Source organism: Peromyscus leucopus, chromosome 6, assembly GCF_004664715.2.
Source record: "Peromyscus leucopus breed LL Stock chromosome 6, UCI_PerLeu_2.1, whole genome shotgun sequence".
In the NCBI taxonomy this organism is placed as follows: domain Eukaryota; kingdom Metazoa; phylum Chordata; class Mammalia; order Rodentia; family Cricetidae; genus Peromyscus; species Peromyscus leucopus.
This window is the reverse complement of record NC_051068.1, coordinates 59,279,915-59,301,070: the sequence shown is the minus strand read 5'-3', so window position 1 is coordinate 59,301,070 and position 21,156 is coordinate 59,279,915. Positions and strand designations below refer to the sequence as shown.

Genomic DNA, 21,156 nt, shown 5'->3' with positions numbered 1-21,156 from the left:
AACTTTTCAAATTATAAGCTCTATGAAATGATGCCTCATGGACAATTTTATCTAAAATATTATGTAACATTACCTCCTGACTCTACATATAAAGTGTAATATGAAGTGTATGTTGTGTTTACATTTGGATCACATCTTAAGACATCTTAGTATGTATGTGCAAATATGACAAAAATCAAAAAAATAAAATCTGATATTCAAAACACCTGTGTTTATAAGAAATTTACATATTGTGGTGTACTGAATAAAAATTGCTTCCATAAGCCCATAGGGATTGGCACTATTAAAAAGTTTGGCCATGTTGGAGTAAGTGTTGCTTGTTGGAAGAAGTGTGTTACTGGGGGCAGGCTTTGAAGTTTCAGATGCTCAAGCTGTTCCCAGTGTGGCTTACCTGTGCCTACAGATTAAGATGTAAAACTCGCCGGGCGGTGGTGGCGCACGCCTTTAATCCCAGCACTCGGGAGGCAGAGGCAGGCGGATCTCTGTGAGTTCGAGGCCAGCCTGGTCTCCAAAGCGAGTTCCAGGAAAGGCGCAAAGCTACACAGAGAAACCCTGTCTCGAAAAACCAAAAAAAAAAAAAAAAAAAGATGTAAAACTCTCAGCTCCTTCTTCAGCACCAAGTCTGCCTGTATGCCACCATGCTTCCTATTATGACAATAAAGGCCTAAACTGCTGAGCTGTAAGTAAGCCACCTCAATTAAATGTTTTCCTTTATAAGAGTTGCCATGGTCATGTCTCTTCATAACAATAGAAACCCTAACTAAGACAGCTACTTAAAACCACCACCACCACCACCACCACCACCACAACAACAACAACAACCAAAAAAACTAAAAACAAAACAAAACAAAAAGTTTCTAATTGTACTACTTGGCTTACTCTAGTTCCTGGCTTAGGAAACAACAGTTAACTAAGCCACATCTTATCTTCCCAAAGTAGAATTTACGATGGATACTTGAGAAAATTTAGATCATATCTTCCAAGGAAAAGTGGTATTTGGGACATGAAGATCTGAGCACCTGTGTGGCTGTGGACCCAGGGTGCACTTGTGTTAGTGTAGACTCACAGTGTGCATATGGAGTTGGCTGCAGCTGCTTTATTTCTGGGAATCTTCTGTTGAGATGCTTCCATGAGACTATAGAGACTGTGAGTGAGTTTCGTCACCATGAGCTTGATCTTGCTTAAGGTCAGGAGAGAGATGTGAGATCTTTATGGTATCCTTACAGTGACACTGACAGCTAGCAAAGCTGTGTGCTTGAAAGAATGGACAATGGGTACACTCATAAATCATGGTTGGTATAATAGAATCAAACAGTCTCCTAGGGAGACAGAACCATAAAAAAACAACAACAACACAGTGCAATCATTGTGGAAGTTCAGAACAGGATAAAGATCACTCAGAGATAAGAGTCAGGCACTCAGAGTCCCATATCATATCCTGAGTTCTCCTCAGAGAACCTCCTAAATATTTCCGAGGTAGCCATGCCTGAAACTCAAGGAGAATTTCATTAGATGGTGAAATGATGCAACTACCTCTGAGAATTAACAAAGGGCATGTAATTCCTCCATGATTTCTTTAGTCAGAGTATCTGGGGAAAACCTAACCAGATGTTAACGCTCATAGATTAAAAAGCTCTCTGTATTCAGCTAAGTGGATGGATGGCAACTTAATTTGATTTTACCTCATGCAGACATTCAGTGGCTGTGCCCCTGGGGAAAGGCACAAGAATACGATTGGATTGCCATTCTCAGGGACAGCTGCTGTGTGGCAGAAGCCCCTTGCCGGTTCTGAGTGACAGGGTTGGGATATCAGATTTTTAGGAGTGGTGGGAAGCTCCAGTTCTCTGGTCAGAATGCTTGCCTTTCCAAATCTCAACACAGTGCCTCTGAGAATGGAAAGCACTGTTTTCCCCATGACTCAGTCCAGATCCAGTGAGAAAGGGTGTGCTTCCCCTTACTTTCCGCTAATTCATTTACTCTGATGTGTCTGTCTTAGCATCCCTGAGCTGCAGTAACCGGCGCCATGCAAATGCACAGCTATCAGGGGAGAGGGCTCTTCATTCATATAATTTCATTGTGCCTTACTCCACACAATACTGATGATTGCTCCAGGCTTTCGTTCATTGCTTAGGGTAAATTTTTGCTCATGGGAGAAAGTTTTAGTATTGAAAACACTTTTATAAATATTGTTAAGAAGTGTGTGCTTAATGAAAATCTTGTTATATGGTTTCATGGTCTGACAATATCAGAAGGGTCAAAAATCATAATTGAAATAAAAAAAAAAACCTCAAGGATTTAAGTCCATTATCTCACTAAAGATCATGGAAATATAAATTAAAGTTCCCCATTTCATTGGAGGGAGAGGCAATCCATAATCCAGGTACAGTTGGAGTCACCTAGTTCAAACTTTCTCAGAGATTTTGCTGAGAGTGTAAAGATCACTCCCATCTCACATCAAGGTTCTTCCTAGATTTCCTTCCATTGGTTAAAGTTTGATTTTATGCCTGGGATTGATTATTTCTTGACATCTATCCCTTTTGGGTGTGATTTCTTCTTTTTGTTCTAGAGCTTTTAGGTGTGCTGTTAAGCTATTAGTATGAGATCGCTCCAATTTATTGTTGTTTTATGTAGGCACGTAGTGCTATGAACTTGCCTCACCTGGCATCATTGTGTCCCACACATTTGGGTATGTTGTATATTTATTTTTATTAAATTCTAGGAAGTCTTTCATTTCTTTTTTAAATTAACTTACATTTTTATTCTTCTCTCATATATTACACCCCAACCACAATTTCCCCTTCCTTCTTCCCTTCCAGTCCCTTGCTCCCACGTTCCCTCTCCCCCAGATCCACTCTACTTCTGTCTCCCTTCAGGAAAGAGCAAGCCTCCCAGGGATATCAACAAAACATGGCGTAACAAGTTACAATAAGACTAGGCATATACCCTCATATCAAAAGCTGGATGAGGCAACTCTCTTGCACTTAGAAGGGTGTGGTAGCTGTGTGTTGCCCGGCAGGGGATTCTTCTGGGATACTGACAGCTGTGGCCACTGGGGGGGGGGGTCTGGATAAAATGGTTTTCTAGGTAATGGAAGCTGACATTTAGAAATGATAGGAGTGGTTGCTGACCATGAGCTTCTCAGTTCCCTAGGAATGGGGGCAGAGAGTGAGGAAAGGTCTCAATATGTAGTCTGTTATAGAACTGTATGATACTGGGGGACTGGAATTGAAGGAGAGGAAGGAGTGGTGAAGACCTGAAGTACAATAACAAATTTATCTAAAATACAAAATTCCTTTTTTTGATAACTTGAGGAGTTATCTGTGCTCAAACAATAATACATGAGGAAAAGCTCCCACAATCACATTGGTGTGAGCAGACAGATCACTCTCCACACCATCTGGGCACTTGCTACTACAGAATCCACAGAAGCTGTTGAAATGCCATCATTTTCCCAGAAGCAGTGTACATTGAGGTTAGAACCTTCAGCAATAAAGGAACTAACTAGAACAAAGCTCATATGTTAACAGTGAGACTGCTTCCCCCAAGGCTAAGTGGTTCCCAAGAGTGAATAGGGCAGTTGCCTTTGGGATTGAAAATGTCAGGTGGTGAAAGTGCTGGGAAGGTGTCAGAGAAGTGCTGAGGTGCCATGCTGTGAGCAGTTCACAGGTGCCAGTCTCTGTGGGTGGTGAGACAGTGTGCCATACAAATTCATACACACATGCACTACTTTGCAGCAGCAAAAGCTGCTAAGGGAATTGGGCTAAAGTTGTGCTAGCTTTGGTTTTGGGGGGGATATTTTTCTAAGTACAAATTTTCTAAAATAAGTGAGTTGGGATTGACTTAGATCATCCAACATGGAAATAATAAATCAAACCAATTACTATCATTTATAAATATTACTACTATAAATACTAGTGGGAAAAGGAGTAAAAAGGCTTGAAATGAGGAAAAATTATCTCCACTGGATTGGCAAACTTTTTAATTGAATTGAATATAAGTCATAATGAAATTAACAACAACAAATCATGGAGCAGAGGTCTGAACATGTGAGGTGAGATGTGGAAACAATGCAAAAGGACACAGAACTATAGAGTCAGAGATACCGGTGGGACAACACTGTAAAAGAACGTGACAAAGGAATCAACATGAGAATAGAAGAGACACTGCCTACATCATAGCAAGTGACCTAGAGAACATGAATGAGAAAAGTGAGAGGATCATATGTAATAGGAAAGAATATAAAGCATCATAGAGAATATTATATATATGGATGACAGACAAGGAAATCTATACACCTCTGCGTCTTCAATGAACAATTTAGCAAATGGAAAACAAAAATACTCTCATATACAAGCAAACTTTCCATAACTATGTGAATTAACATCTATAAATTTTGACAATGGTATCTGGCTCAGACAAATAAAACAATAGAATGGAGACGAAGCCAAATGTATGATTGGACTCATATATCAGGAACTTTTACATAGTTCTAGAGATCAAAGACTAAGTGTGATCATGATTCTGGCATGGCTGTGTTCTGGGAAGGGCTTTCTTCCCTGGTTGCAGAAAGGCAACATCTTACAGTATCCTCATGAGGCAAAGGGAGCCATCTCTGGTGTCTGCACACATTAATCCCATTCTGTGGTTCTACTCTCATGTCCTCTTCTAAACTTAGCCACAGAGGGCTCATCTTCAAGTAACATCATTGTAGGTTAAGGCTTTAATGTTCAGCCCATAACAATTATCTGTGAGGGATGAAAATTCTCTCATGCTCACACCCCTTCATGGGCACATTCAGAGGAAGAGGATGCTGAGCCTTGAGTGTGTCAAGAAAAGGTGGAAAACTTCCAAAATTTTATATCTAGCATAATTTTCGTTCAAGTACAATGAAATTCTTAAGCATATAAGAATTCATTATGCATAGTTATAAACTATTTTGTATAAAATACCATATGATAAACCTGAGTAAACCCAATAATGACTGGAGAAATCAAGGCAAAAGAATCAGCATTCACCCAGGGCTCATTTAACCATAGGACACAGGCTACAACTAAGTATGATAGGTGCGAAGATGTTTTCAATAGTAGTGTAGGTCTAGTAGGACTGCATGGGAAAGAGAGATGGTGTACAAGGTAGGGATGATAATTTTAGTCTTCAAATAATGAATGAAAACTTTCATCACTGATAAAATTACCATGAAACATATAACAACCACTGAGGCAGAAGCAGTGATTTAAAAACTCTCAACCATAAAAAGGTTAGTGCCAGATGGATTCATCATAGAACTTTACCAGATCTTCGAAGAACTAAAACTAATACCACTGAAATTATTTTGTAAAATATAAAATAAAGGCACTCTCTAAACTCTTTATGAAGTCAGTCAATATGATTATGATACCTAAAACCAGATAAAGATTCAACAAAAATCAGAACTACAGTCCAGTCAATCTCACTAATAAATATAGACACAAATAACTGCTTACAAACCATATTCAAGAACACTCAAAAGATCACTCCCTGTGATCAAGCTAGCTTCAGCACAGGGATGCAGGGATGGTTCAACATGCCTACATCAATGAACATGTCTTATCACATAAATGGACTCAAGGTAAAAAAATGACATGAAAATTTCCATTAATGTACAATAAAGAAAACCTTTAACAAAAATCTATCACCATCTTATGATAAAAATCCTAGAAAAAGAATAATTAAAATACTGAGCATATAGGTCACTCATGTAGAAGCAGCTCACCTGTGAATGAAGAAACAATGGGAGCATTTAAACAAGTTTGTTCTTGACAGAAAGATGATCCCACTCCAAACTAATGCAAAAAAAAATTCTTATTTTAGGGGGCTGTTTGAACCTTTGGCTCCTACCTCACTTAAACTCTTTCTGACTGATTAAAAAGATAAAAATTGAATTTCATTATTTATATCCACCTTACATTTTTCTATTTTTAACCTTGTTAACATTTATATTCTCCACTCACATTGATTCTGTTTTTAAAAAATGGGTCTATCTTTGAAATATTCCCAAGATGACTTTATTTAAAATATGCTGCTCGTTTTGGTAGTTTTTGTAACTTGTGGCACATTTTAACTGTCATAGGTTAACAGAATTTATAAATCGATGTGCATCAGTTTGAGACAGTGAACTCATCTGTATATAGTTACACTTTGAAAAGAATTGTGAAAAAAGTCCTCGGCCAATTCTCCCTTCACTAATATTCTATACTGATTTATTGACAAGAAAGCTGTGATAAGTAGGGAACTCTGATTATAAAGCAAATCTTTAACTGTCCTTGCTTTTGCTTTTTAACAGCATTACTAAAGAGAACACATGTAACAATTGCTGCATTCTTGATCATAACACTCTGTATCTAGCTGTGAAACCAAGTATTATTCTTTTGAACAATTTATTGTGGCATTGGGCTAATGATTAAATGGCCCTACACATGGAAATTTCAGTTGTCTCTAGTCATGCCCTAAAGTCAATTTGAAGTTTTTTGCCACTAGGAAAAGAGGTATGTATGATGGTGTTGCCTAGTCTATATTATTCTTGATCACTTCATGAATGTGTAGACAAAACTGTTGATGGCTTGTCATATTCTACTCATGAGAAATGCAGGCAATGTTACTCACGAAATAACAGGTTAGTAGTCACTGAGTTAGCTAATTGGTTTAAATACAATTATTTGTGACAGAACCCAAATCCATCCATATTTACTCTGAGGCCAACATTGTGAACACATATATTAAAATCTGTAAACATTAACTCCCTTTCTAGAATAAGATTCCTAAATAACATCACTTAGAAGCTGATAACAGAAAAAAAATGGCTGTAAAGGAGAATAAAATCTCTTTGGAATTTTTTTTTTTTTTTTGGTTTTCCGAGACAGGGTTTCTCTGTGTAGCTTTGTGCCTTTCCTGGAGCTCACTTGGTAGCCCAGGCTGGCCTCGAACTCACAGAGATCCGCCTGGCTCTGCTTCCCGAGTGCTAGGATTAAAGGCGTGCGCCACTCTTTGGAAATTTTGATAATCCTTTCTTTAAATGCTTAGGCATATACTTGCCCCATGATCCAGCAGTACAATTCAAAGGCATTTGCTCACCAGAAATGAAGCTTGTGTTCCTCAGAAGCCTGAATGAAGGTGTTTATAGTGTCATCATTCAGAATCTCAAATACTAAAACCAGGCACATGTTGGGAATTTATAATGTACAATGCACAGTAGTATTCTATTAGGAATCTGAGGCAGCAGACTGGCATTGCATGCAGTAATACACAAGAATCTCAGAGATGTTATGTTCCATGGAAGAAGAAAACATGACATGGCAAACCTGTAATTTCTGCTTATGTATAGCTCTGATATGAGTGACACCGAACCAGATAAGATCTATTTGTGTGGGCTGAGACAGGGAAAAGTTCTCTGGGGTGGTGGGGTGTTATATTGGTATGTCAAGAGGAGAGTGTATATACAAGTGTATTATACACACACACACACACACACACACACACACACACACACACACACACACACAAAGACATCAAAACCTTGGACATCTTCTTGTGACTCTTTTGCTCTCTGTGAATTACTCTTCAATAAACATATGTTTAAACAGTGGGATAATGGCTGAAGGGATGGCTCAGCAAATAAGAGCACTTGCTGCTCTTTTTAGAAGATCTGGGTTTAGTTCCCAGCATCCACAGCAACTAACTCCTGGCTGTATCATGGAGGATTAGATTCATTCAGTTGCTGTGTGTAGCTCTCAGTCTTCTGCTCTCAGACTGCCAGCTCCCAAATCATGCCATGGAGACTTCTTAGTTGTGTGCTCAGCCTTATCATATGCTTGTCCCACGTAGGTTTCCTAGTGACTTTATCCAGCAGGTCTGCATGAAGAAGATGATTGGACCATGGGCCTGAATACCAGGTGCTTGGAAGAGTCTACACTTGGCTGTATCTAACAAGGGGGAGGGTTTGTGCTCCTCCCCTTGGCATTCTCATAAAAAGCCCTTTGGAATAAAGTTCTGGGCAGATGGATAAAGATCCAGGCCCTCCCAAAGCTATCCTGTTTTTAACTTTCCTCTCATCACTAGGTATCTTTTTCTATCTACACTTCTCCCTATTCAAGAGTACCTGGGTCATAAAAGTGGGGGCTGGTCCCCCACATCCTACTAGCTCTTATAACTTAATTTAACCTGTTTCTCTTCATGTTTTTCCTTGGGGACTTTTTACCTTTCTTTCATTCTGTATGTCCTACTTTCCTGCTTCCTCCATGTCTGGCTGTCTGGTCCCTGCCTAGCTGGCTGGACTCTGCTTACTCCCTGGCCAGCTGGCTGGCTCCCCTTTTCTCTCTGCCTGCCAACACTGCCTATCCCTACTCTGCCTAGCTATTGGCCGTTCAGCTTTTATTAGACCAATCAGGTGCTTTAGACAGACAAGGTAAAACAGCAGCATATCTTTACATAGTTAAACAAATTCAGCATAAACAAATGTAACACATCTTTGTCTAGTTAAACAAATATTCCACAACAGTTGTGCACATTAAGAGAATGAGAGTGTGTTATGGAACATTATGTTTGGTTACAAATCATTGAAGATCTGTTGCAAGCAGACTGAAGAACTAGTTACTTACTTTTTTTATGAGAACATAGATTCAGAAGACCTGTTGCCAGCAGACTGAAGAACTAGTTACTTACTTTTTTATGAGAACATAGATTCAGAAATAACAAGTACTATGATTGCTATAGCTCCAGCCATTATTCTGTGTTCAAGGAAAAAATAACAAAGTATATTCTGCCTGTCTTTTTTTTTTAAATCAGGAATTTCAATGCTCATCTAAGCTTATGAGCATATAATGTTATTTATATTGATAGAAATATATCATCTGTCACCATGGGAACTAGCATGGGAAAGATGCAAAGTCAGTGTTTAAACTGGGAATCTTGCAGCCTACCCATTCCCACAGCTCCATTACCAATCAAGAATTGAGGCAGGGAACTGGCTGTGTAACTGGCCATGTCTGGGACGTATAACGATAACAAACAACTCTGCACCTCTAATTTGTGGCTCTGAGTATTTGTCTATGCAGGAGATATAAAGACCCAGAAAAACAATAAAGGTGATTTCATACAATTCTGAAAGTCAACAGAAATGACCATCTGCCTGAACTGGATGTATCATAATAAGGTTATGAAGCCTGCATTCAGGAGGACCCTTCAAAATCCAGCTCTCTATTTAACCTATTCCTATTCTCCAGACTCTAAGCAATGAGAAACCTGAAAAAGAGATATCTGCATAAACATTGTCCAAACACTGGGGTAAAACAGCAAAGATGTCAAATTCTAAGGTCAAAAATCTCAAAGACTTCCATTTAGTAGCTTACTCAATCCAATTTTCATGTTTGAGTTTAATTTACTTTTACTTTTAATAAATTCAATAGTAGTCTTCTCATATAGTTTGAATGTGTAATCAAAATGAAAAATCAATCCGTTGACTCTCTTCTGCTTTGTTTTGCTGGAAATTCCCAATTAAGCAAGTCTGAAGAATGACTCATAAATAAAACATATACTTTGGCCCAGTCAGAAACATCTGGAAGCTGCTTTCATATGTGATATTTGTGACAGATTTCACTTGCTGTCATGGCTCAAGGATGATAATAATTGTCATTTATTTGAAGGATGACATTTTATTTCTCTATTTTTTTCTTGATGTGAGGGTCATTTAAGCTGAGACACTCCGGAAATGCCAACAGCTTTGATGAGCTACATATGTAACCACAGTATGCATCACTCTGTTTATTTTCTCTTTATTTTTTCATTTCACCATAAGAAAAATCATGTCTAAGCTTACATATGTAATACATTTCAGTTATTATATATTAATGTGCATACTTAGAATTATTTAAATGAATCTCCAAATAAACTATTTTCTACATCTAGAAATTTAAGCATGTCAAAACCCTGCCTATTTTCATCTGTAATTATTTCTCCAATATTTTCATTACTGCCAACTTTTATGGTTGCTCTAAATAATTTTTAGCCAGGGCAGAAATAAGTAAGACTGACCAGAAAGAACTTGACAGTTGTCAAATCTAAGTGATAAACATTACATTTCCACGTTATTCCTTAAGACAATTTCCTCATTAGGTAGTACTTGATAAAAGGAGAGAATATGAATATTATTGCCCAAATGGCAGAGAAATTTTTATCTAAGTTAGTTGAATTCTTCAATCATAGGATATGTACCTCCTATAAAAGTATAAAAGGTACAATCTTGTTTTATTTTTGCTAAATATTACAGTTTACAAATTCTTCTATCTTAGAAACAAGTAAACCCGCCCTAGATGCCCAAGACTCCCTCCACCTGTCATCCCACTCTGTTTTCTCTGCACTGCTTTCATGAGCACCGCTGATCCTGTTTCCTCTCCTCCCGTTTCTAAGATGTGCTCAAACATTCCTCTCTGTGCTCTGCTGAAATCTTATTCTCTTAAGTCATCACTGACTTCCATATTACCAAACATACAAACTCTCTGTATCCTGCTCTCTGATCTACCATGAATATTTGGCACTGTCCTTCAAACACGTTTTTGCAATTAACTTCAGGGCATTCGTGGCTCTTGGCCTTCCTCCAATCACACCAGCTTTCCTTTATGCCGTGTGCTGGGTCCCTTTTCTTTCTGGCCTATATGTGTTGAGTTTCCCTAAATGTTTTTCCAGAACCCTCCTTTCTTCTTTGTACACACTTACTGGCTAGCTAATTCCAGCAAGTCCTGTGGTGTCATAAACACATCTGTATTTGTGCAGCTTCTCTCCTGTGATTTGAATGCCCTAACTAGTGACCTGTTACCAATATGTAACTAACATTTTCAAAAAATTGTTTTCTCTTTCAATCTTGACTTTATCCAGTGTTCCCCATTTCTGTGAGTGGCCTCTCCATTCATCAAGTTGGTCAGTGAAACCTTGATTTTTCTATTTTTTTTTCTCCATAATCTTACCCAATCCATCAGTAAATCCTGTAGCCTCTTCCTCAATATAGACATGGAATTTGATGGCCAGGCTCCCCTAGGACCATATCTTACTTCTCCCTAATAGCCCTATAGCTCTATGACCATCCATGTTTGCCCCCAGATATCTATTGCATACTCCACAGTCAAAGGTCACTGTCTATAGTATAAGTGCTTGAGAGGGCCCTGCTGTTAGTGCTCTGAGTTTACCTGTAATGCAGGGTAATGTTCAAGTCTATGTCTTGACCAAGGATCCCTAAGGTTCAGGGCTTCTTTACTTAATTCACATGGTTTGCTCAGTCAGTTCTCTTGGGATTTTGCTCATAATTCATTTCTTTACAGACCTGTGCTAATCCTTCACAACAATGACTGTCCGTCTGTCTACTTACCCAGCCTGCAGGTTATTAGATTCACAACCGCTGGCACATGTGTTTCATGTGTCCATGCTTCCCTTTCAGAGCCCCACTTTGCTCCTGGAGTATAAACTACATCAAGACAGGAACTTGGCTTCATCCCTATGCTATTCTCAGTGTTGAGGCTAGCCATCGGCTTGCACTAGGCATCTATAGGACACAGAACCACGAGTAGGCCAGAATCCCTCCTACAAAGCACAGCCAGGCCAGTTTTCCACTCTGGATCTTCCCTTCTAAAGTTAATCCTTTTTGCTTCACTACAAAGTGAGATTCAGTGTTCTCACTTGTGTTAACAGAGGAAGTATCCATTGGGCTGCCATCTAACTCTCTAATTAGTATGAAGAAGGAAATGCAGCTGGACAAACATCTGCTCAGAAATTGCTGTGTGGCTCTGCTTGTGAAGTTCTGAGACACAAGCGCTCTGATCTTGGAGGGGAAAGGTAAGGTTGTGCCATTAAACGTTTGTCATGTGACACCAGGCAATCACTGTCACTGCCGATGAGCCCACCTATGTAAAAGGTTCTGTAGTAGGCTTGGTTAGCAGAATTGCATTTTCCTTGCATAAAAGTAAAAACTCAGTTATTATGGAGTACTTGAATACTGAACTCACATAAAAGATTTTAAAAAAAGTGATTTAAAATGTATAATAAGAGTCCTGTATCTGCTATTTAGATTTAGCATGTTCCAATGTGATTTGATTACCTGAGGTGTCTGCATAGAATCCTGACCAACACATTTAATATTATAAAACCTCCTGAATATTCATTCCCACAGACAAGACAGCTTGTATGTCTGAATAAGAAATAAAAGTGTTTTAATATCGTGTAGTCCATTTTATGTCTCTGATGAAAAACATGAATATTGGAAGTAATAGAAAAGCTTATAGGATAAATTTTACTTTCTCAGACTTAAAATCTTATTTTCTCACTGGTTTACGATGTTGTTTTAAACTATACTCATTATAGTCTTGTAGATGGACGAATCTCTCCCACCTATTCCTGAATAATCAGTCAGAGGCCTATTCCTGAATAATCAGTCAGAAGCTTAATATTAATTACAAACTGTTTGGCCTATTGCTCAGGCTTATTACTCCCTAGTTCTTACATCTTAAATTAACCTATTTCTATTTACTTATGTATTGCCACATGGCCAGGGGCTTACCAATACTTTCACATCTTGCTTCTTGGGCAGCTTGATGGCATCTCCTCGACTTGGCTCTTCTTCTCCCTGCTCTTGGATCTCCCACCTGGATCTATTCTGCCTTGCCATAGGCCAGTGCAGCTTTACTTATTAACCAATGGGAACAACACATATTCAGAGTACAGAAAAACAACCCACAGCATAGTCATGTATGTTTCACATGCTAAGATATTTTTTAATTTAAACTTGTAAAATCATAAAACCTCTATACATTAATGGACTACCACATGATGTACACTGTACACTTGAATTAGGGTAGTGGCATATACCTCCTCAAGCACTTATCATTCCTTTATGGTAAAACATTCAAAATCCTCTCTACCAGGTCCTGAAAGGCACAGAACATCATAGCATCGGTGGCCTTACTGTCCATTGGAGGGCCAGGACTCCTTACTATGGTCTAGCTGTAACTCAGTTCCCACCTCTTCTCATTTTCTCACAACCCTCATTTTACTGACAATTTAATGAGATCAACTTTCTTGTAGATGCCACATTGACTGAGACTACATGACCCATGTGACGCTTGATTTTCATCTAGGCCAATGCTTATTGTGCTGCTGTGAAGACAGGTGTCTCCTACGTAAGGTGACGTGTCGGGAGCAGGACTTCTGAATGTTTTGAGGACTCTCTGTACTATGCCCACGCTAATTTGCTTACACATTAGCAGTGGGAGAGAATTGTTTTAGCCACATCCTTGCCATCACTTTCTGTCTCTAGTCTTTACACAGCAGTCCTTCTTCCTGGCACAGGCGAGGATTAGTTGGGGTTTGGGTTTGCCTTGCTGTGATGATTGGTGAGACTGCCCATTTTCTTGCTCCCTTTGGCCATTTGACTTTTAGAAAAGTCGACTTGGTTCTATTGCTCACTTTAAGTAAGGCTGTTCATGGGGCCTGGAGAGATGGCTTAGAAGTTAAGAATAGTGACTGCTCTTCTAGAAGTCCTGGGTTTCATTCTCAGAATCCACATAGAAGCTCACCACCATCTGTAACTCCAGTTATGGTTGGTGTCCTCTTCTGACCTTCACGGACACCAGTCATATACATGGTGTGCAGACACACATACAGGCAAAACACTCAAATATGTAAAATGAAATGATAGGAAATGAAAGAGCCCATTGATTCTTGCTTCTGAACCTGATTGTAGTTTGAGTAATTCTTGGCACTGTGTAGGTGGGATCTTCTGGTGACTGTCTCCTTTGCTGAACGGCAGTATTTTATTTTGATGTAGTCCAAGGAGATTTTTGAAAACATATTTTGCATCATCAAATCCTTACTGTTGGAATTATATTTTATTAGCAATTGAAATGCTAAAATTTCTTCTGACAAAGTAAATGGATTTTAAGTCATTGAATATTTTGTCAGTTTGCCAAAATAATCAGGATGCTGTTTGCAGGCTGTTACCTTTGCAGTATGAAGGGACCCCTTCACTCTTCCAGAAGCTGGTGTATATCCCTCAAAAAAAAAAAAAATCACATAGTTTTGGCAGCTAGATATGCCTTAAGGCAGAGAGTTGCACCTGTTGGGAGATTCCTTTTAGTCTTCAGGTAACACCTACCTCCATTGTCTCTAACTGGACAATGCCCTATAGCTGTAATTCTTGGGTGTTGTAGAATTCAGCTCTCCTAGAGTTCACAGGCATGCAAAGTGGACTCCATGTCACAAACGACTCTAAGATGACTGCTGTGTGTTCCTCATTTTGTAGCAATTAGTAGGCATAGAGAGACATATCAACAAGCCCAAGTCCCCAAGGTGACATTCTCCCAGAAGCTCATATGAGGCAGTTTCATGGCCAGAGGTGACTGACTCCACAGGAACTCTGATCATGTTCCCCTGGCTGCCCTGACAGAACCAAGCCTGTAAAATCTGTGTCTTTCCGAGTGCTCTCGCTCACGTGTGCACCTTTGGCACAGCAATTGGGAATTTCTGAGAAAGAAAATCGGACCAGGAAGCTTTGTAGATCTGTTTCATTTGGAACTTCCAGGGTCAGTGCTATGAGCTGTTTGTTTAGTAGATGTGGACAGAGATGTTTAAAAATAGAAAATTCACCTAGGCTACTACTGGCTGTTGCCAAGCTCCCTTCCCGTCCATCCTTCCAGTGCCCCTGATTGCCTCCTCGAGCCTGTGGTCTTTACTGGCGAAGCTCTCTACACTGTAGTCATTTGGCATGTAGAGGAGGAAAGAAAGTCAAAACTAAAATAAAGTTGCATTTTCAGAAAACTAGATGGTGGGAGTGAAAACACTCAGGTGGGTTACCAGTGAAGTATAGAGGACTGGAACTGTGACTCAATTGTAGAACATTTGCCAAGTTTAATGAGGCCGTGTGTGTGTGTGTGTGTGTGTGTGTGTGTGTGTGTGTGTGTGTGTGTGTGTGTATTGACGGTATGACACATGTGACTCGACAGTGATGAGGAAAAACCTTGGTGACATAATATACAGGGAGAGGTGACATACTAAATCTGCAGTACTGATGACCTTGTTTCAAATGACCTAGATGATCTGTGATGACTTGGCCTCACATGAGGACTGCAGTCAGGGAAGGCCTTTGTATAACACCTCTATTTCACAGCCCAAGGGGCTTTCTGACATTCTAATATATAAGTATTGTCACCTTTCACTTAACTATATGGATTCAGTAAAGTTCACCATCATTATTATTATAGATATTTACTACAATGATACTGGCTACACACTATGACACTTTGAGGACAAATTACCTAGAAATAAATTGTAGGTACAGAATAAAAATCATTAGAGTTATGTCCCTGTGGAAATATGTTCTTGAGGAATTGTTTAATAAAGATTCCAGTTAACAAATGATGGCTTGATCTCATTTTTATTCCAATGATCAAATACAGATTATAAACACATACATATATGTATTTACACTTAGATAATACAGAGAGAGGAGAGAGACAGAGACCCAGGAGTAGAGCAGGAGCTGCCCCCTCATCCCTTACATTCAGCAACAGTAGTGTACTCACTAGAAAATAAAGACAGGTGAGTGCAAATACCGGGTTAACTGCAGTTATCATGGAGGAATGGAAATACGTTGACTTCACTAATCTGCGTTTTCTAATCACGTAATAACTCTGTCACTTTTGCAATCTGTACTGTAAAATCAGTTTCATATCCAAATCTTACATTGAAAATCACTTCCTGTCCACTATTCATTTCCAATAAAAGATGTATCAACATGACATATTTTATCTTTAGCTCAGAAATAAACATCACATTTATTAACACTTGGCATATAGCCAATAAATTATAACACTCAATAAAATAAACCACGAATGGCTAGCTTTAATAAATTAAGTATGAAACAAAAATGTATTACTATGGAGCAGGCATTAACTATATCTCCCCCAATAACCCCCAAGACACCCTAAGTTCAGCACCAAGAATTTCACATACTCTGGTTACTCTTATACAGTTACCACTCTATGTAGCACAACATTTCAAACTACCAGTATCACATAACATTTTAAAATAAAAGGGCTTGTGTCTCCAGTTCATCACCTACATAGCATTCCGTTATTCTATCAGTCAGTGTAATTAGGAATGAGGAAAATCAATAACACATTTGCTTTGTGTAGAATGGACACATACAGGTTTTCAAATGCCTTTTAGAACAGTACAATTGAACTAAGAATCAGAATTAAATTAGGCAAATTTGTTTCCTGTACTATCTTATTTTTGAGAATGATTTTGACTAGCATGCACTTTTCCCTATTTTGTGAAACCTTCTGTCTCTATTGTATCTTAGGCTATGACTTAGGATTTAAGAAGTGCCACTATTTCCTTATACTTTAAATAGCAGTGTGAACACCCAGACAGCTGTTCTCCTGTAAGGCTGGGGAGAAAAGGGAAACAGGAGAGAGCCACAACCAGCTATCACTAACTAAACTTTGTGTGAGCATTTTAGCAGACTACCACAGCTGTGGAATGATAGGCAAAGGGCCTGCTGTCGACCTGAATGATAAGATAACACCAGGCATCTGAGGTTGGCAAAAGTGTTGGACATCACAGTATTCAGCATAGAACAGTCTGGTCTGGGTTGATTAACAGCTACATCACTCCGAGGACCATCCAACTGTGGCTACCATGCTCCTACGAGGTACCACTTTGGCAACAGTAAAAACATCAGTTATCATTACAATCTAAACCAGTGAACCTTCTAGAGTAACACACACACAGGCTACTGCAATACCATTACTCTGAGTTGTTCTTAGCTTATTTCCTTAAGAAAACATTAACTCTTCCACACCTAAAGTGCCGTTTCATTCCTTTTGATATGCGTGATATATTTTGCTGTTATTATGAAACTTACTTTCATGTAAGAGTTTTATTTTTCATTATTATAAGTGAATCTATATCAATATTTGGTACTTTTTAAGGAAATATGAGAAAGTCTTATTTATTAAACAGGCAAATACATTAAGATAATCTTACCAGGTTCGATTCTTCCCTCTGGAACTCAGACTGCCACATTACAGAACTGGATGTTCACTCACTGTCCAATGCTCTGTTGTATTTTTGATACAGCAGAAGGGGTAATTTTATTGAACTAGATAAATTCTATACAGATTGAATATAGGTTGTTCTAAATTGGTAAAAAAACTTTTTATTTACTCTATAAACATACTCATCCTTAATCATATTTGAGGGAATGACATCTTGGGCCATTGGGTACATCTTCACTTATCACTTAATTCTCTTCAGAAACAATCTTAAAAACAAACAAACAAACAAACAAACAAACAAACAAACAAAAAACAGTATTCAGGTGTCTTCTCAGAGGATTCATTCCCTGGCTGCACTTGACTGTGATTGGTACATCAAAGAAGGACCAGAAGACTGAGTTCTTCTGTATGCTAAAAATATATGCCAAATAACTACTGTCCTGCTCATCCCACACTGATCTCAAGTCCATGAAGTGGGGACTGTGGTAAATAAATATGATAATGAATATTCACTGAGTCCTTATGTTCCAAATACTTCACATGAGTTAACTTATATCATCCATTTCGCATGATTTAGGCGCTAACAGCAATAACAAATACAACACTGTAGAAAGTGGCCATGGGAGAGCCACACCATTGTCTGATCTTCCTTTTCATTCCTCACAATGTGCAAACCCCTTTTTATCTCTACCTATTTATTTCAATACAAGAAGCTTATATGAATCTATTCTGGCAGGCTTGGTTGTTCATGGGAAAACACAAAAATTCCAGTCCTAAATCCCATACCCCACACTGCTGATAACCTTTCAGTGATGACTTCTGGCAGTATCAGAAGCTTCTAGCTTCATCTATGGATGTCTGTCATGTGATTTTATCTGCTCTGTAATGCTACAAAGCAGTGCATGACTTCTGTTTTGTGCACATCCTATAGTTTGGTTTTACACAATTTGCTGGCTTTGTTGACACTAAGATGAACATCCAAAATCTCATGAATCCTCACTTCATTTTAAATAAGTAAGGAGGTCCAGCATCTAGAGACACTAAGAAAGGAGCATGTCTCACCAACAGTGCATGATTTATACCCTTGGAGTCTCAAGCATTTGCAAGGTTGAAGTCAGAAGTCAGCCACAGTCTCTGAGGTCACTAAGGTCTCAAGGGAGACAATGGGTTTTGGTCCCACGACTCATATGTTAGCTGTATGGCAAGTTACTTTGGACTTTCTAAGCCTCAGTATTTTTATCTGCACAATAAAGCTAATAACACCTACGCTGAATCGTTGTGACAAAGTTGACAAATTCCACTTGTAACAGCAGAGATGACGTAAGAGCTTAGTGAACAGTAACAACTACATTTCCCATTGATTGTCTCTGCATTGCATTATTGCCTACAACAGCATTCCAACAACTGGTCTGTTTTAAGAGATGAACAGGCCAGTATGGGACTAGTTGATACTGGGAGAAAAAGAGGTCAAATAAATCAAGAAATAGAAGTTCTTGAATATTTTTCCAAACTTGCTTTCTTATTCAGCTGCCTCTAAATGCAAGTTGAAACACTCTAGAAGGTGGGAGTTGCCTTCATTTATCTTTATACCTTTAGTCTAAAAAGAATTTTGATAGTGACCCTGAACCCCTATGAAATTTTCACAACTACTACATAAGACAACACTACCATCAAATTGATGGCTTTTGGTGTTAAGCAAATAATAAGCAAATTGAAATAGAATTTAGAAAGAAAAATTTCAGAAGTGAGCCCATTATCGAAGTGGCTGCGATTGTCACGTAAGCCCCACACAGGCAACACACACTGAGACTAACCCATAAGGCCAAGTTCTTAACTAAAGTGACTTTACTGACTAAAGCTCTGAGGCCTCAACTGATCACAATTCTAACTTGCGTAGCGAAGATGCTGCTCTGAGCTGAAAACTCACATTAGACGACATAATATGTCCATACTCCCCAGGGACCCTTAATTCCCAAACTCCAATGGAGAAGCACAAGCTTCCAGGGACTGAATCATTCCTATAACTGCGGTACCTAGATGGCATCCTTCCATCAGTGGGGTCAAACATGCTATAAAAGGACACAGAACTCAGTGACAGTGACCACAGACCACCCCACTTCAGGAATGATTAGGACATGATAAAGCTTCATGCATCTGGATTGTCCCAGCAATCTGACTAGCTTCTTGTCTGAGGCAGTTGATCTACACTTCAGATAATTGCTTCCACTGATTAAACTGTGAAGTATCTCTTTCATGCTCCACAGAAGTTCCTGCAGGTAATTAAAATAGATTCTTCTAACCAGAAATAATAAGATGAATGGTTTTAAATCCATGGGTAAAGTTGGTGAACTGATAAATCAAGAACCAGAACTGTCAAAATACTTTCGAGGGCAGAGTTCTGCTTGGAGGGCTCCATGGAGGGTGTGTCTCGCTTTCAAGGAAGGAATGGCGCTTCTTTTGTTTACGTTCAATTCTTTCCTGCCTTTCTTTCTTTTCCTAAAGGAAAAAAAAGATAAAAGAAAAACAGAAATCAAAACAGAAAACTCTAAGTTTACATACACTGTGCGAACTTGTTATTGAATTGGATTGCTGGAAGAAAATAATTCATTATAAGATCTTTGTATACAATTTCTTGATTAGTTATGAAGAAAAAGTAGCTAGGGAATATTGCTGATTTGTATGAGCATACACAAATTTACTATTAATAGGTATTAATGTCACATTTTGTTTGTTTCCTTGGTTTTTGAGATAGACACTCAAAAGCCTCGTCAACGAGGACCTTGAACTCTAATCCTCTAGCCTCCTCCTCCCAACTGATGGGATTAAAGGCGTGAACCGCCATAGCTGCCTTCACTTTTTTAAAGGTTGAAAGTTACAGTAAAAATGTCCAATAGCTATGGAAGCTTACAATACTCAGGAGGCTCAGGCAGGAGGATTGCCATGAACCAGAGGCCATCCTGGGCTACAGAGTGAATTCCAGACAGCCTGGGCTACAGAGTGAGACCTTGTCTGGAGTAGACATTGAGGACGATGATAGGAAATGGAGAAGAGGAAGAATAGAGAAGAGGGGAGGCTGCACAACATGACAGGTGGTGAATCGGAGGCACAGTGATGCACGCATAAGCCAGCACTTGGGAGCTAAGAGAGAGGAGGATCATAAGCTGGAGGCGGCTTTGTCCACACAGCAAGACTCTGCTTCAAAAACTAAAACCAAAAATCGTTGAGTGTGCAGTTTTATAACAAACATCATGATTATAAAAAGATAGTGATGACCTTCAGAGGACGAATTTCCAGGAGACCTGCAAGAGTGACGTCTGACTGGCAACACAGGATATCCAGATTCTTGAAAATCTAGTCTCACCTTTTATTTTTTATTGTGCTTGAGCACATTTTAAAACAGTATGTTGTCCTTTCTGTGATTTTTTTTTTTGTTTAATTACTTGATTTATCTAAATGAATGGATAACAGTACTTTTAATTTTTATTAGTTTGAGTATTTTCAAATATAAATATTGTTTTGTGTGATTTTGTTTACGCTATTCTAGTGTTAACTTTTTCACAATGTATTAAGAAATAATTCAACTACAGAAAACTGTGTAATATTAACAATAGGTGATTACCCAGTGAACACAACCCCAACTCTCAAGGCTCTGTGTTAGCTCCCCCACCACAGCTCCCCTCTCCCAACCTTTTTGGCAGTGTTTACATACGTTCAGTTTCACCAAACAACCATTTATTCCCATAGCAGCTGGAGGAACTGACTTGCCCACCAGCACCTACACTGAGCTTTAGATTACTATATGCTAACGCTCTTCAGTTTGATAGCACCACTTCATTCCCTGGTGACTGAGCATTTAATGGTTTAGAAAGTGCGTCAGATCCAGGAGACTGGAAGAACACAGTGTTACGTTTTCTTTCGGTTTGTCCAATTGCTTGTAAGTTCCTATTTATTGCATTAATCCCTTTGGCATTTTTTTTCCTGTTTCCAAGCTAAGCTTTGGAGTCTAAATATCAAAGGAATTACCCCATAGCCACTCTGCTGCCACCCTAATTCATGCTGCTCCTCACACACCACGTTCCTA

General features: G+C 38.9%; 1 protein-coding gene across 1 annotated transcript in view; it reads right to left on the bottom strand.

The window, feature by feature from the left end:
• Positions 1-15,432: 15,432 nt before the first annotated feature.
• Map9 (microtubule associated protein 9) overlaps positions 15,433-21,156 on the bottom strand; it is a 30,248-nt gene continuing 24,524 nt past the window's right edge. Inside the window, exon 14 of the mRNA XM_028880137.2 lies at positions 15,433-19,571. Within this exon, the coding sequence (XP_028735970.1) occupies positions 19,449-19,571 (123 nt within the window). The 3' untranslated portion in view covers positions 15,433-19,448. The remainder of the gene's footprint in view (positions 19,572-21,156) is intronic.